General features: G+C 43.1%; 1 protein-coding gene across 2 annotated transcripts in view; it reads right to left on the bottom strand.

Moving 5' to 3' along the window:
- Positions 1 to 15,367, bottom strand: part of LOC122542350 (NACHT, LRR and PYD domains-containing protein 3-like) — an 83,085-nt gene that overhangs the window by 52,317 nt on the left and 15,401 nt on the right. For both annotated transcript variants that reach the window (XM_043680040.1, XM_043680041.1), the window contains 2 exons: positions 11,366 to 13,103; positions 8,221 to 8,307 (listed from right to left, as the gene is read on the bottom strand). In XM_043680040.1, the coding sequence (XP_043535975.1) occupies positions 8,221 to 8,307; positions 11,366 to 13,103 (1,825 nt within the window). The remainder of the gene's footprint in view (positions 1 to 8,220; positions 8,308 to 11,365; positions 13,104 to 15,367) is intronic.

A 15,367-nucleotide genomic window follows, 5' to 3' on the forward strand; every position in this document is an offset into this window, starting at 1 on the left:
GTAGATAAAGAGGACATAAAAATCAAGGCCAATGGCTCTGCGATCTCCTCCCTTGCTTCCCAGAGAATCCTAGGATAAATGCCATCAGGCCCAGGGGACTTATCTATTTTCACCCTTTCCAGAATTTCCAACACCTCTTCTCTACATACCTCAAAGCCGTCCATTCTACTTAATTGTGACTCAGTACTTACATCGGCAACAATGTCCTGTTCCTGAGTGATTACTGACGGAAGGTATTCATTCAGTGTCTCCCCAATCTCTTCAGCCTCTACACGCAACTTCCCACTACTATCCTTGACTGGACCTATTCCTACCCTAGTCATTCTTTTATTCCTGACATACCTATAGAAAGCCTTAGGGTTTTCCCTAATCCTACCAACTAAGGACCTTTCATGTCCCCTCCTTGCTGCTCTTAGCTCTCTCTTCAGGTCCTTCCTGGCTACCTTATAACTCTCAATCGCCCCAATTGAACCTTCACGCCTCATCTTTACATAGGCCGCCCTCTTCCATTTAACAAGGGATTCCAATTCCTTATTAAACCATGGCTCCCTCACACGACCCTTTCCTCCCTGCCTGATGGGCACATACTTATCAAGAACACTATATAGTTGCTCCTTGAACAAGTTCCACATATCAATTACGCCCTTGCCTTGAAGCCTACTTTTCCAGGCCACACATCCTAAGTCATGCCTCACAGCATCATAATTTCCCTGCCCCCATCTATAACTCTTGCCCTGTAGTGCACACTTATCCCTCTCCATCACTAGAGTAAAAGTCACCGAATTGTGGTCACTATCCCCAAAGTGCTCACCTACCTCTAATTCTAACACCTGGCCTGGTTCGTTACCCAGAACCAAATCCAGTATGGCCTCACCTCTTGTTGGCCTGTCTACATATTGTGTCAGGAAACCCTCCTGCACACATTGGCCAAGGAGCTACACCAAAGACTAAACACTGAGAAGACGACTCACGCCACTCCATCCAAGAATTCCTGAAGACCAAAGGCACCAAGATCGAAAAGGGTGAAACAATGGTCTCCTTTGATGTAACAGCCCTGTTCACATCTACCAACATCAACGTGGCCAAGGAACACTGACTATGCTATTGGAAGTACCAAAGACACATGCACCAAACACCACCAACTTCATCGTGGAAAGGACAGTAGACCTATGCCTTACCACCCACTTCACCTTTAACATTAAAACCTACAGACAAACCAACAGAACATCCATGGGATCTCCAATATCAGAGTTCTTAGCAAAGACAGTATTGCAAAGACTCAAACAAACAGATCTGCCAACCATCCAACCCCAACTTTGGGTTCGCTATGTGGATGAATCCTTTGTCATCATTAAACAAAACAAATTAGAGGAAACCTTCAAGAACATCAATTATACCCTTACTGGCATAACATTCACTAAAGAAGAGGAAAAAAACTACAAACTGCCATTCCTAGATGTCACAGTAGAGCAAAAAGCCAATGGGGAGCTTCAAACCAGCATCTACAGGAAAACAACACACATGGACCAAATACTGGACTACAGAAGCAATCATCCCAACACCCACAAATGGAGTTGTATTAAAACATTATTTCAACAACACACTGCAGCACAGAGGAACTATGCAAAGCAGAGGAAAATCACCTATACAGTGTTCAAAAAGAACGGGTACCAATGAACACAGTCCACTGATTTCTCAGCAACAAACCCTAACAAGCAGACAAAACACATCCAGAAACCCTTGCCACCCTCCCCTACATTAAAGGCCACTTGGCATCATGGTAGCCCACAAACTCATCAACACACTAAAACAACAGCTAATGAACTTGAGAGACCAGATACAGACACTTAACACTAATGTCATTTACAAAATACCATGCAAGAACTGTAACAAACACTACATTGGACAAACAGGCAGAAAACTAGCCACCAGTATTCATGAACATCAACTGGCCACAAAAAGACATGAACCCCCACCCTCCCTCCACCCCCACCTCTCACTAGTATCCTTACACATGGATGAGGAAGGACACCCTTCGGCTGGGACAACACATCCATCCGAGGACAAGCCAAACAGAGAGACACACACGAGAATTCCTAGGAGCATGGCATTCCAACCAGAATGCTATCAACAAACACATTGACTTGGATCCCATTTACCACCTCCTGAGAAAAAGAACATGGAATGATGTTACCACAAGAAATGATGTCACCAACCCAAGGAAACCTAAACACAAATAGAAAGCAGGCCATACCACCTATGCTTCATCTGGAGGCTCACTGATGATGTTACCTAGTATGGTGATGAAACGTCTGAAAACAAACTTTCCAGCTCAGTGAGCAAACCTACATCCAGAACCTCAACCTGAGCTACAAATCTTCTCAAAACCCAATGAACGTATTTGCACACCGTCTGCCGTGTTAGCCAAGAGAGTGTAATTTGTGGGATAGATGGACAGAAATACAACATTCCCCTATGTAAGATCAGGTTGCAGTGCCAACCCAAGACTGGGGAAGTATCCATAGGAGTAATTGACAAGAGTGTCAGTTCCAGGAATTCAGTTCTTGGGAATGATTTAGCAGCATCCAAGGTAGGAGCAGCACCCCTTGTTGCAGAAAAGCCCAAAGAAGACATGGGAACTGAGGAGTTTAAAAAAACCCAGATATTTTCCCAGACTGCTAGTAACCAGATCCCACTGTCAAAGTCACAGCACAAGACAAAAACTAAAGAGACAGATGAAGGAGTTGAGGTTCAGTTAGTGGACCCCCTGTTTAATGTAATGGTGCAGGAAGAACCTGTACAGTCAGAGGGTCAGACAGAAGTGTGTAGTCCTGAAAGGCTAAGGGACTTGCAACAGAAAGACGAGACAATAAAAGAGAAACATGTTGATGCATACTCAGAAAAGGAGGCAGAGGATACTCCTGAGGGTCATTATCTTAAAGATAGAATCCAAAGATGAAAATGGAGACCACGGCAGGTTAGTGCAGAGGAGAAATGGGCAGAAGTACACCAGATTGTTTTGCCGGTAGCATAAAGACAGGAAGTGTTCTGGGTCGTACATGAATTACCTGTAGCAGGTCATCTCGGTGTACGGAAGACTCAGGCTAAGGTACAAAAGCTTTTCTAATGGCCTGGACTGCACAAGGATGTGGTGCACCAGAGACCATCATAGAACAGTGCAGGGCAGTAGGCCCTTCGGCCCTCAATGTTGCACCAAACTGTGGAACCAATCTGAAGCCTATCTATCCTACACTATTCCATTTTCATCCATATGTTTATCCAATGATCATTTAAATGCCCGTAAAGTTGGCAAGTCTACTACTGTTGTAGGCAGAGCATTCCACGTCTCTACTACTCTCTAAGTAAAGGAACTACCTCTGACATCTCTCCTATATCTATCACCCCTTAATTTAAAGCTACTTCCCCTCATGCTAGCCATCACAATCCCAGGAAAAATGGCTCTCACTGTCCACCTTATCTAACCCTCTGATTATCTTATATGTCTTAATTAAGTCACCTCTCAGCCTTCTTCTCTCTAACGAAAACAGCCTCATGTTCCTCAGCTTTTCCTCACAAGACCTTCCCTCCATACCAGGCAACATCCGAGTAGATCGCCTCTGAACCCTTTCCAAAGCTTCCACATCCTTCCATAATATGGTGACCAGAACTGTACGCAATACTACAAGTGCGGCTGAACCAAAGTTTTGTACAGCTGCAATGTGACCTCATGGCTCCGAAACTCAATCCCTCTCCCAATAAAAGCAAAAAGTATGACTTCTTAACAACCCTATCAACCTGGGTGGCAACTTTCAGGGATCTATGCACATGGACACAGAAACCTCTCTGCTCATCTACACTACCAAGAATCTTACCATTAGCACTGTACTCTTTATTCCTGTTGCTCCTTCCAAAGTGAATCACCTGACGCTTTTCCACATTAAACTTCATTTGCCACCTCTCAACCCAGCATTATGTCTCCTTGTAACCTGCAACATCCTTCCGCACTGTCCACAACTCCACTGATCTCAGTGTCATCCACAAATTCACTAACCCATTCCCATCAACCATCACCCTCTGTCTTCTTTCAGCTCACCAATTTCTGATCCAAACCGCAAAACCACCCTCAATCCCATGCCTCTGTACTTTGTGCAATACCCTACCATGGTGAACCTTTTCAAATGCCTTACTGAAATCCATACACATCACACTAACTACTTTATCCTCATCCACCTTGTTAGTCACCATCTCAACGAACTCAATAAGGTACGTAAGGCACAACCTAACCTTCACAAAATCGTGTTGACTATCCCTAATCAACTTATTCCTCTCTAGATGATTATAAACTCTACCTCTTATAGCATTTTCCAACACTTTACCCACAACTGAAGTAAGGCTCATTGGTTTATAATTACCAGGAGTGTCACTACTCCCCTTCTTGAACAAGGGGACAGCATTTGCTATCCTCCAGTCTTCTGGCACTATTACTGTAGACAATGATGACAAAGATCAAAGCCAAAGGCTCTGCAATCTCCTCCCTGGCTTCCCAGAGAATCCTAAGATAAATCCTGTATGGCCCAGGGGACTTATCTATTTTCATATTTTCCAGAATTGCTAACACCTCCTTGTGAACCTCAATCCCATCTAGTCTAGTAGCCTGTACCTCAGTATTCTCCTCAACAATATTGTCTTTTTCCAGTATGAAAACCAACAAAAAAATATTCATTTAGTTCTCCTATCTCCTCGGACTCCATGTACAACTTCCCACTACTGTCCTTGATTGGCCCTAATCTTACTCTTGTCATTCTTTTATTCCGAATATACCTAGAGAAAGCTTTATAGGTTTCCTTGATCCTATCTGCCAACAACTTCTCATGTCTCCTCCTGGCTCTTCTTAGTTCTCTCTTTAGGTCTTTCCTGGTAAGCTTGTAACTGTCAAGTGCCCTAACTGAGCCTTCACGTCTCATCCTAACATAAGCTTTCTTCCTCCTCTTGATAACAGATTCAAGTTATTTAGTAAATCATGGCTCCTTCACTCGACCACTTCCTCCCTGTCTGACAGGTACATAATTATCAAGGACATGCAGTAGCTGGTCCTTGAATAAGCTCCACATTTCAACTCTCCCATTCCCCACACTTTCCTTCCCCATCCTACGTGTCCTAAATCTTGCCTAATCGCATCATAATTGCCTTTCCCTCCCTGTTAAAACTCTTGTGGTATTACCTATCCCTTTCCATCGCTAAAGTAAACATAACTTAATTGTGGTCATTATCACTAAAGTGTTCATCTAAGTCTGACACCTGGCCAGGTTCATTCCCCAGTACTAAATCCAATGTAGCCTCACCTTTTGTTGGCCTATCTTCATACTGAGTCAGGGAACCCTCCTTCACACATTGGAGAAAAACTGACTCATGTGAACTACTCAAGGTATAGTATTTCTTGCCAATATTTGGAAAACTAAATATGCCATAATGACTACCCTGTTACTCTCACTCCTATCCAGAATCATCTTTGATTTCCTTTCCTCTACATCTTGAACTATTCGGAGGCCAATAGAAAACTCCCAACAAGGTGACCTCTCCTTTCCTGTATCGAACCTCAGCCCATACCACCTCAGTAGATGAGTCCTCAAACATCCTTTCTGCAACCATAATACTGTCCTTGTCTAACATGCCTCACCTCCCCATCTTCTTTGTTCTTACTGAAACATCTAAACCCCAGAACCTGCAACAGCCATTCCAATCTCTGTTCTATCCATGTCTCTGAAATGGCACAACATCGAAGCCCCAGGTACCAAGCTATGCTGCAAGTTCACCCACCTTATTCCGGATGCTCCTGGCGTTGAAATAGATATACTGCAAATCACCTTCCTGCTCGTCGGTGCAAACTTGTGACCTTGAAACCATTTTTGTGACCACACTACTCTCAATCTCCTGGACACTGGAGCTACAATTTAGGTTCCCATCCCACGGCTGAATTAGCTTAAACCCTCTCAAAGGGCATTAGCAAATTTCCACAAAGGATATTGGTATCCCTCCGGTTCAGGTGTAGACCATCCTGTTTGTAGAGGTCCCAGCTGCCCCAGAATGAGCCCCAATTATCCAGGTATCCAAAATACAGTCTCCTGCACCATCCCTGTGGCCGTGTTCAACTCCTCTTTGTCCCTATTCCTGGCCTTGCTGGCACATGGCAAGGGCAACAAACCAGAGATAACAACTCTTTGTTCTAGCTCTAAACCTCCACCCTCGCTCTATGAATTTCTGCCTTAAATGCCCATCCCTTTTCCTATCTATGTAGACCACGACTTGGGGATGCTCCCCCTCCCCCAGCACATGGGAGGCAGCCCACCAACTGTGAGTCTCTCTGATTCCTACAGAACCTCCTGTCTGTCCCCCTAACTAGGAGTCCCCAATGACTAATGCTCTACTCTTCTTCCACCTTCCCGTCTGAGCAACAGGGACAGACACCGTGCCAGAGACCTGTATCCCATGGTTTACCCCGGTAAGTCATCCTCCCCAACAATATCCGACTTGTTATTGAAGGGAATGGCTACAGGGGTTCCCTACACTGTCTGCCAGGTCCCTTTCTGTCTTCTGACAGTAACCCATCTGCCTTTTTCTTGTACCTGAGGTGTGACTACCTCCCAACTTCTCTTAATAATCCCCCCATCTCCCGAATGATCCAAAACTCATCCAGCTTCAGTTCCCTAATGTGGTTTTTGTGCAGCTGGAGCTGGGTGCACTTCAAATGGACAAAGTCAGCACTGCATTACAATGCTGCTGTAAAGACATTTTGTGCTCAGTGACACAGACCAAGCTGATGGATCAGACCAGCTTACCTCTTGGGCTCAGTGACTGCGTGCTGTCCAGATGCTCACAGCATCTTTGCTTTGCCTTGCCTTTAAGCACTTTCCCCCTTTAAGCAAAGATACCAAGCTTACAATACTACTGACAGCCCTGTTGTTTAGAGCAGAAGTAAAGCAAGGAAATGTTTGCGCCAACTGTACACAGTCATAGGAGAATCAAGGGCAGCCTCTGATACCAGTCCAGGAGCTGGGACACTGTCAGACAGCCGCTTGGGGTGGTCAGTCAGGATCCTCTCCTCATAAGGGAGAAGGAGCTGAACATTGGGCAGCCCACCATCTGTCTTGACTCTCTCTGCCTTATTGTGGGCAATTTTCTGCTGAAATAGGAAAAGGGATAGATTAAGGGAAATGATAGTGGGTGATACAGCTGTTACAGCTAGCGATGGTGGGAAAAATGTGGTGTGGCCTTCTGAGTAGTCAGCACAGAGACCATGTGGGGAGGGGGAGAATTGGGTGAGTAAGGGAAGATGGAACAGTATGTACCAGGACGGGTGTGAGGTACATGCAGCAGCAGAGACAGAGTGAGCATGAGGTAGCAGAGAGTAGATTCTGTAATTTACTGTGGGTGGTTTAGAGAAAATCATTTTCCTTCCTCCTACAGTGCAGGGCTTTCTTCCAGGCGGCTGAGACCATACTGTTCCAGGTGGCATCCTCAGACCAGGCTCACAGGGTCTGGTGTTGTGGCCTACTCTGTCAGTTCTGGCAGAAGAAAAGGGCCCCCTTCAGGATAACATGATTCAGTAGGACCTCCAGTCGCCTAACTGTAGAGCAGGATGCCGAATTTCCCCATTTCAGCTATGTCTATGATAAATGTCAGGCTCCATGAAGGGCAGTTCTGGACTGATACTGTTTTTCTGGATGCATAATAACTTTTTTTTTAAAAATGCACCAGGGATGCTGGACTACTCTAGGATATGTGAGCAGGAGTGGGTGAGGAATAGATGAGAGGGGCACTGGAGGAGCAGGTTCGGTCGTTAATGAAGCAAGATGAAGATAATAGCACAAGAAAACAAGATCTCAGGGATAGAAACCAATTACTGAAACATGATAAAATTGACAGTGAGCCAGAGATTCACCTTGTTAACACTTCACAGTCGTCTGCAACTGTATTTTGATGCAGATATAACAACAGTGTGGTCTATTCTGGAATATCACGTGTTCCTATAACCACCAACAAATGCAATGTTCTCTTTTTTTACATTCTTCCCCATGTCCATTTCCTCTACCTGATATCACTGTCTCTACTAATACAGTTACCCATAATGTATATTACAGCTAGCAGTATTCCTGATGATGACGATAATACACAATGTCAGACATCCAGTTTTTGTAAATAGTCTCTCACTCAGGTACTTACTCCAGTCTCTCTATTTCACAGTCTGGATTCTTCAGAGCTGTACACACGATTCTCACTCTGGAATCTTCCAGATCATTACCGCGCAGTCTAAACAGAGAGAAATGTGCATTAATATGAATTGAGTTTTTATCAGGAGGCTGAGAAATAGGAAGTAGTTTTTGATTGTGGACTGAAATAGGAAAAGAACAATGTTAAAATTGAAAATTTTGGAACGTATTGCACCACACTAAAATAAGTTGCCAACACTCAGTTTAAGTGGCATTTACACTGTTGCCTTGTTCAATCAGTGAGGATTAGATTAGATTAGATTAGATTAGATTCCCTACAGTGTGGAAACAGGCCCTTCTGTCCAACAAGTCCACACTGACTCCCCGAGGAGTAACCCACCCAGTCCCATTTCCCTCTGACTAATACATCTAACGCTATGGGCAATTTGGAATGGAAATGTGTTGCTGGAAAAGCACAGCAGGTCAGGCAGCATCCAGGGAACAGGAGAATCGACGGTTCGGGCATAAGCCCTTCTTCAGGAATGGCAATTTGGAATGGCCAACACACCTGACCAGCACATCTTTTGAATGCGGGACGAAATCGGAGCACCCAGAGGAAACCCACGCAGACACGGGGAGAATGTGCTAACTCCACACAGACAGTCGTCCAAGGCTGGAATTGAACCTGGGTCACTGCTGCTCTGAGACAACAGATCTTAACCACTTAACCACCATACCTCATGACTGGCTGCAGACAGGGTGATACCACCGTGTGTACACAAAATCAGATTTAGTCTGCAAAAATTGCTGATTGGTTTGTGGAGATGTGACCAGCTGTGGATGACAAAAGCCAGCTGTCTGCCAACAAATGTGTGATTGGGTTTTGGGCAGTGAACAGCTCGTAAATGTGAACAATACTGCCACAAGTCTTCAGATCTATTGAAGATGAAGTGGTGTGTCTCATAGCAGTAGGAAATACTTGAAGCTTGAGGAAAGTCAGTTTATTCGTCGTCACTATTTACTGGAAGGTGTTGCTTTTAACCAATAAGTTAGAGAACTTCATAATTTCTAGTCACTCAGTGCTTCCTGCAAGGAAGCGAACCTAGAGAAGATCAGCATGTACCGGCAAATAAAAACATCTCAGTGACCTCAATGGAGAAGGGCTATTATATTCGATCAATAATGTTTTCTCCCTTTATCCAACAGCAGTTTTTTTTTAATTGAGTCCCTGGAAGTAAGTCTTTTATTTACTTTAATAGAGTTTTACTTAATAAACTTATACATGAGAAACTGAGAAAAGTTATTCAGGTTTTATTTCTGGTGAGAATCCTGCAAAGTAAACCAATACGCCACATAAAATAACATTATTGCTGTAATTTCAACTGTAATCCACCAGCAGAGCTGCTGCAAGCTAACTACAAACATTCATTTTATTGGAGTCAAATTCACATTACTTAAGCTAATACCTTTCCTTTGCTGGAAAAAAAAAGAGTAATTCATATTTTTAAATTCTCTTTCCTGCTTTTCTCTTCCTGCTTCCTTGGGTCTGTACGTGTGCCCACTTGCCAATGCATTGGCTATAATTTAATCCTGAAGAAGGGCTAATGCCCGAAACGTCGATTCTCCTGTTCCCTAGATGCTGCCTGACCTGCTGCGCTTTTCCAGCAACACATTTCCATCTATAATTTAATCCCCACTAGCCTGCGTGGATTAAACCAGTTTCTTGGTCTTAATCCTCAATAGTTTAGATTAGATTAGATTAGATTAGATTAGATTACTTACAGTGTGGAAACAGACCCTTCACACATTTCCATCTATAATTTAATCCCCACTAGCCTGCGTGGATTAAACCAGTTTCTTGGTCTTAATCCTCAAGAGTTGTTGAGAGTCATTTAAAAACTGAACTTCACAAACATGGATTTTGAGATTAAACAGCATGGCCTAATTCCAAAAGGAAAAGAGATAAGAAAATAAACTAAAATCACTCTTATTACAGACAGAAGAGAACAGTAAACAATAATTCAACTCTTTCCTTTCATATTGGTCTCATTCCTCAATAATCAGATTTAAATCTCCAGAAGCTCAGTGGCTGGCCCTGCCAAGTTCTGAAAAATTTCTCTCATTTTGGATCTTTCGAAATCTGGGAATTTGAGGGAATGGCACAATTTTCCACACATTAAATCAGAAACCAGCAATTCCTTTTACTTGATAACTGCACATCATTTTAATCTTTATACTATTTTGGGGTGGATGAAGAAGGGCTTATGCCCAAGACATCGACTCTCCTGCTCCTCGGATGCTGCCTGACCGGCTGTGTTTTTCCAGCACCATACTATTCGACTATTTCATGGTGACTAACACTATGAAACTACATTAGCTGTTGCTATAAAATCCAGTCCACTGAATTTTATGTAAGGAAGAAATTTTATGTAAGGAAGAAATTTTATTCTCGGTCATTATATTGTTGAAATATCACAATTGTCTTGGTTTATAGGGAAGGGGAGTTTCTTACTGCATTTGTCATTCAATACAAGGCATGTTTACAGCAGGTGCAGCTGTTCTTGATATTTCAAGGGAATTTCTCGGAGTCTACTCCAGGCATAAACTCAGTGGGAATGGACCGTTAAAAACCTCTGTTATTTATCATTGCAATTTTTTCAGAGACTGTACCCTACATGCAAGATCTTATCAATGTGTTGGACATTTAGTGATTTGGAGTCTTTAAAACAGCAGGTTACTTCTTTGACTGAACTGTGATCCACATAAATAATTAGACTTAAAAAAGTCATTTAAAGTAATTATCTCAATTTCAAATACGTCCCATCTCTTTTAAGGAACCAGAGTATTATTTCCGATGACACTTTCCACACCATTGATGTTTAAAATACTGAGAGGACCTATATTCTAGATTAGTGAATAAATACCACATTTTTCCTTTTCATCTCACTTCCATGGTCAGGTTCTACAAGAATCCACTAAGCAGACCAACAACTGGTCAGCAAAAGCATCATTCTTATTTTATACCTCAGCATTTCACACTAGTCTTATCTTCCAAAGTTTTTCTGACTCTGCCTCCTTCATTTGAGCTCAAAAAGGTGCTTTTTTTGGCAACATAGCAAGTGGTTTATCATCAATCAAAGTATTGAACAAGCCGGTACCTCAAGATGTGGCATTTGTGCAGAACGGATGCCAGCCGCTGGAGTCCTTCACAATGAATATAGCATTCACGTAGTCTGAGCTCTTTTATTGAATCACAGAACCCAATGACATGAGAGAGGACCACACAGTCAATAGGGGTCAGTTGCAATCCATCAAAGTTAAGTATTTTCACAGATCCCACTGTGGCCTGAGCCAGTGCTGTATTCTGAGATTCAAACAGACAATGCATCATCATCAGGAGGCTTCTTTTCCCACTGTGATCCATTACACTTCCAGCCAGGTTGATAACGGTTTTCTTCACCCATTCAATAACTTGACAGGTTGTTTGATGAAGAAATGGACCGAGAAACTTCACCAGGGGCTGTGCGGCCTGTGGGGAAGAGAGACCAGCTACAAAACGGAGAAATATTTCAAATCTCCCATCCTCCTTACCATGGGCTTCACGAAGGAGGTTCTGGATGTTTTTGGGATGTGCGATCAGGAATTGTGCGAGTGCAGCTACAAACTCTTGGATGGTGAGATGTGGAAACGTGTAAAACACACTGTGGACAGAATCATCTCGCTCCAAAAGTTCCATCAGGAACCCAGACAGGAACTGGGAGGGTTGCAGATTGTACTGGATCAAATCTCCATTCCGAAACACAATTTTCTTCTCAGAGACTCCTGTGAAGGCCATCTCACCAAGCTTCAGCAACACATCATGGGGGTCTTCAATCTCTCGGCTATGGTTTTTCAGAATGTTGTAAATATAGTAGGAATAGAGTTGGGTGATGGTCTTGGGCACCTGCTGCTGTTTCATGTCTTTTTCTGTGAAAAAGGGACCCAGTGACAGACCGAGGATCCAGCAGTACGAAGGGTTGTAGCACATGGTGTAAAGGATCTCATTCTCCTCCACATATTTGAAAACAGCTGCTGCCACTTTCTGATCCTCAAAAAACCTGTTGAAATATTCCTTCCGGTCATCACCAACAAATCCCAGGATTTCAGCCCAGACACTGATCTCAGCCTTTTCCAATAAATGCAATGCAATGGGACGGCTGGTCACTAGCACTGAACATCCTGGGAGCAGCTTGTGCTGGATTAAACCATACACAACATCAGACACTTCACACCAGCAATCAGGATCCATACACATCAGCGGAGGCTCTGTATTTCTCCGACTGTCAGAAAAATCAATACTGTCCTTGAATTCATCCAAACCATCAAATATAAACAGCAAACCCTCTGGGTTCTTCCAGAGCTCTCCAAGAACATTCCCAAAGTAAGGATATAGATCTAGTATCAGACTCTTCAGGTTTATTCTGCAGTTGATAGCATTCAAATCCCGGAATTTAAAACTGAAAACAAACTGAAATTCTGGGTATATTTTTCCAATGGCCCAATCATAAACAATCTTTTGTACCATTGTTGTTTTTCCAATTCCCGGGACTCCACTCACTGCTGCTGAACCCCCAGAGTTAAATTTTCTCTGAGAAAAGCTGCTATAGAACAATTGATCAGCTCTGATTTTTTCCAGTTCATGACGGAGATGCTTTTCTCTCCACTCTTCATGGTCTCGGCCTCTTGCCAGTAGCTCGTGTTCTACAAGTGTCCGATCTCGAACAGTAGAAATGACCGTTAGCTCAGCATATCGATCAATCAGCTGGAAAACCTTCACCTTCTCCTTTATTAGGATAGTGTTCACTCTCAATGTTTCAGTTTGTACCCGGAGAGTTTCCTTGTGTTTCTGCTGAACATCTTCAATTAAAATAGACAGAAAGTGGTTCTCACTGTTAGTTATATTAACATCGAAGAAAAATAAAAAGTCTCAATTTGTTTTAACTGGACAGTGAAATGTTGCATTTAGTGCACAGATTCAGTCTAGGATTGTATAGAAATTAAACTGCAGTTCATGAAAACGTCACTTGGAAGTGAAGGATGGTTGAGAAAAAAATTCAAATTCTTTTAGTTTTGGTAATAACTGAACGTGAAGATTTCGACAAAAGTGATCATTTCCCTCTAATGGTTAATATATTAGACTGAATAAGAATTACACATCACAGAAATGTTCTCGTTTCCATATAATAAATATGAAAGCAATATGGTTCAAAACATTCAAACAGGAGTGGAAGGTTATCCCAATCAAACAGGAGTGGAAGGTTATCCCGATCAAACAGGAGTGGAAGGTTATCCTGATCAAACAGGAGTGGAAGGTTATCCTTATCAAACAGGAGTGGAAGATTATCCTGATCAAACAGGAGTGGAAGGTTATCCTGATCAAACAGGAGTGGAAGGTTATCCTGATCAAACAGGAGTGGAAGGTTATCCTGATCAAGAAAGGCTGAACAGATAAGGAATCTGCTCACTCCAAGGGAGTGAAGGGCAAGGTTCACATGTTAAAGGTATTTCTTATCATGAATATGGCTGATTGACAGAGTAGACGGATAGTGGAACATTATTTTTAGAACATTACAGTGCAGTACAGGCCCTTGGGCCCTCGATGTTGCGCCGACCTGTCATACCAATCTGAAGCCCAGCTAACCTACACTATTCCACGTACGTCCATATGCTTGTCCAATGATGACTTAAATGTACTTAAAGTTGGCGAATCTACTACCGTTGCAGGCAAAGCATTCCATACCCTTACTACTGAGTAAAGAAACTACCTCTGACATCTGTCCTATATCTATAACCCCTCAATTTAAAGCTATGCCCCTTTGTGCTCGCCGTCATCATATTTGGAAAAAGGCTCTCCCTGTCTACTCTATCTAACCCTCTGATTATCTTATATGCCTCTATTAAGTCACCTCTCAACCTTCTTCTCTCCAACGAAAACAGCCTCAAGTCCCTCAGCCTTTCCTCGTAAGACCTTCCCTCCATACCAGGCAACATCCTAGTAAATCTCCTCTGCACCCTTTCCAAAGCTTCCACATCTTTCTTATAGTGCGGTGACCAGAACTGTACACAATACTCCAAGTGAGGCTGCACCAGAGTTTTGTACAGCTGTAGCATAGCCTCATGGTTCCGGAAGTTGATCCCTCTATTAATAAAAGCTAAAACACCGTGTGCCTTCTTAACAACCCTGCCAACCTGGGTGGCAACTTTCAAGGATCTGTGTACCTGGACACCGAGATCTCTCTGCTCATCTACACTACCAAGAATCTTACCATTAGCGCAGTACTTTACATTCCGGTTACTCCAACCAAAGGGAATCACCTCACAGTTGTCAGCATTAAACTCCATTTGCCACCTCTCAGCCCAGCTCTGCAGCTTATCTATGCCTCTCTGTAACCTACAACAGCCTTCCTCACTATCCACAACTCCACCGACCTTAGTGTCGTCTGAAAATTTACTAACCCACCCTTCTGCGCCCTTATCCAGGTCGTTTATAAAAATGACGAACAGCAGTGGACCCAACACCGACCCTTGCGGTACACCACTAGTAACTGGCCTCCAGGATGAACATTTCTCATCGACCACCACCCTCTGTCTTCTTTCAGCAAGCCAATTACTGATCCAAACTGCTATAGCTTTCACAATCCCATTCCTCTGCATTTTGTACAATAACCTACTGTGGGGAATCTTATCGAACGCCTTGCTGAAATCCATATAGACCACATCAACCGGTTTACTTTCATCTACCTGTTTGGTCACCTTCTCAAAGAACTCAATAAGGTTTGTGAGGCATGACCAACCCTTCACAAAACCCTGCTGACTATCCTTAATCAAATTATTCTTTTCTAGATGATTATAAATCCTGTCTCTTATAACCTTTTCCAACACTTTACCAACAACTAAGTAAGGCTCACTGGTCTATAATTCCCAGGGTTGTCTCTACTCCCCTTCTTGAACAGGGGAACCACATTTGCTATCCTCCAGTCTTCTGGCACTATTCCTGTAGACAATGACGATTTAAAGATCAATGCCAAAGGCTCGGCAATCTCCTCCCTGGCTTCCCAGAGGATCCTAGGATAAATCCCATCCGGTCCAGGGGACTTATCTATTTTCACACTCTGCAGGAT

Source organism: Chiloscyllium plagiosum, chromosome 39 (assembly GCF_004010195.1).
Source record: "Chiloscyllium plagiosum isolate BGI_BamShark_2017 chromosome 39, ASM401019v2, whole genome shotgun sequence".
Lineage (NCBI taxonomy): Eukaryota > Metazoa > Chordata > Chondrichthyes > Orectolobiformes > Hemiscylliidae > Chiloscyllium > Chiloscyllium plagiosum.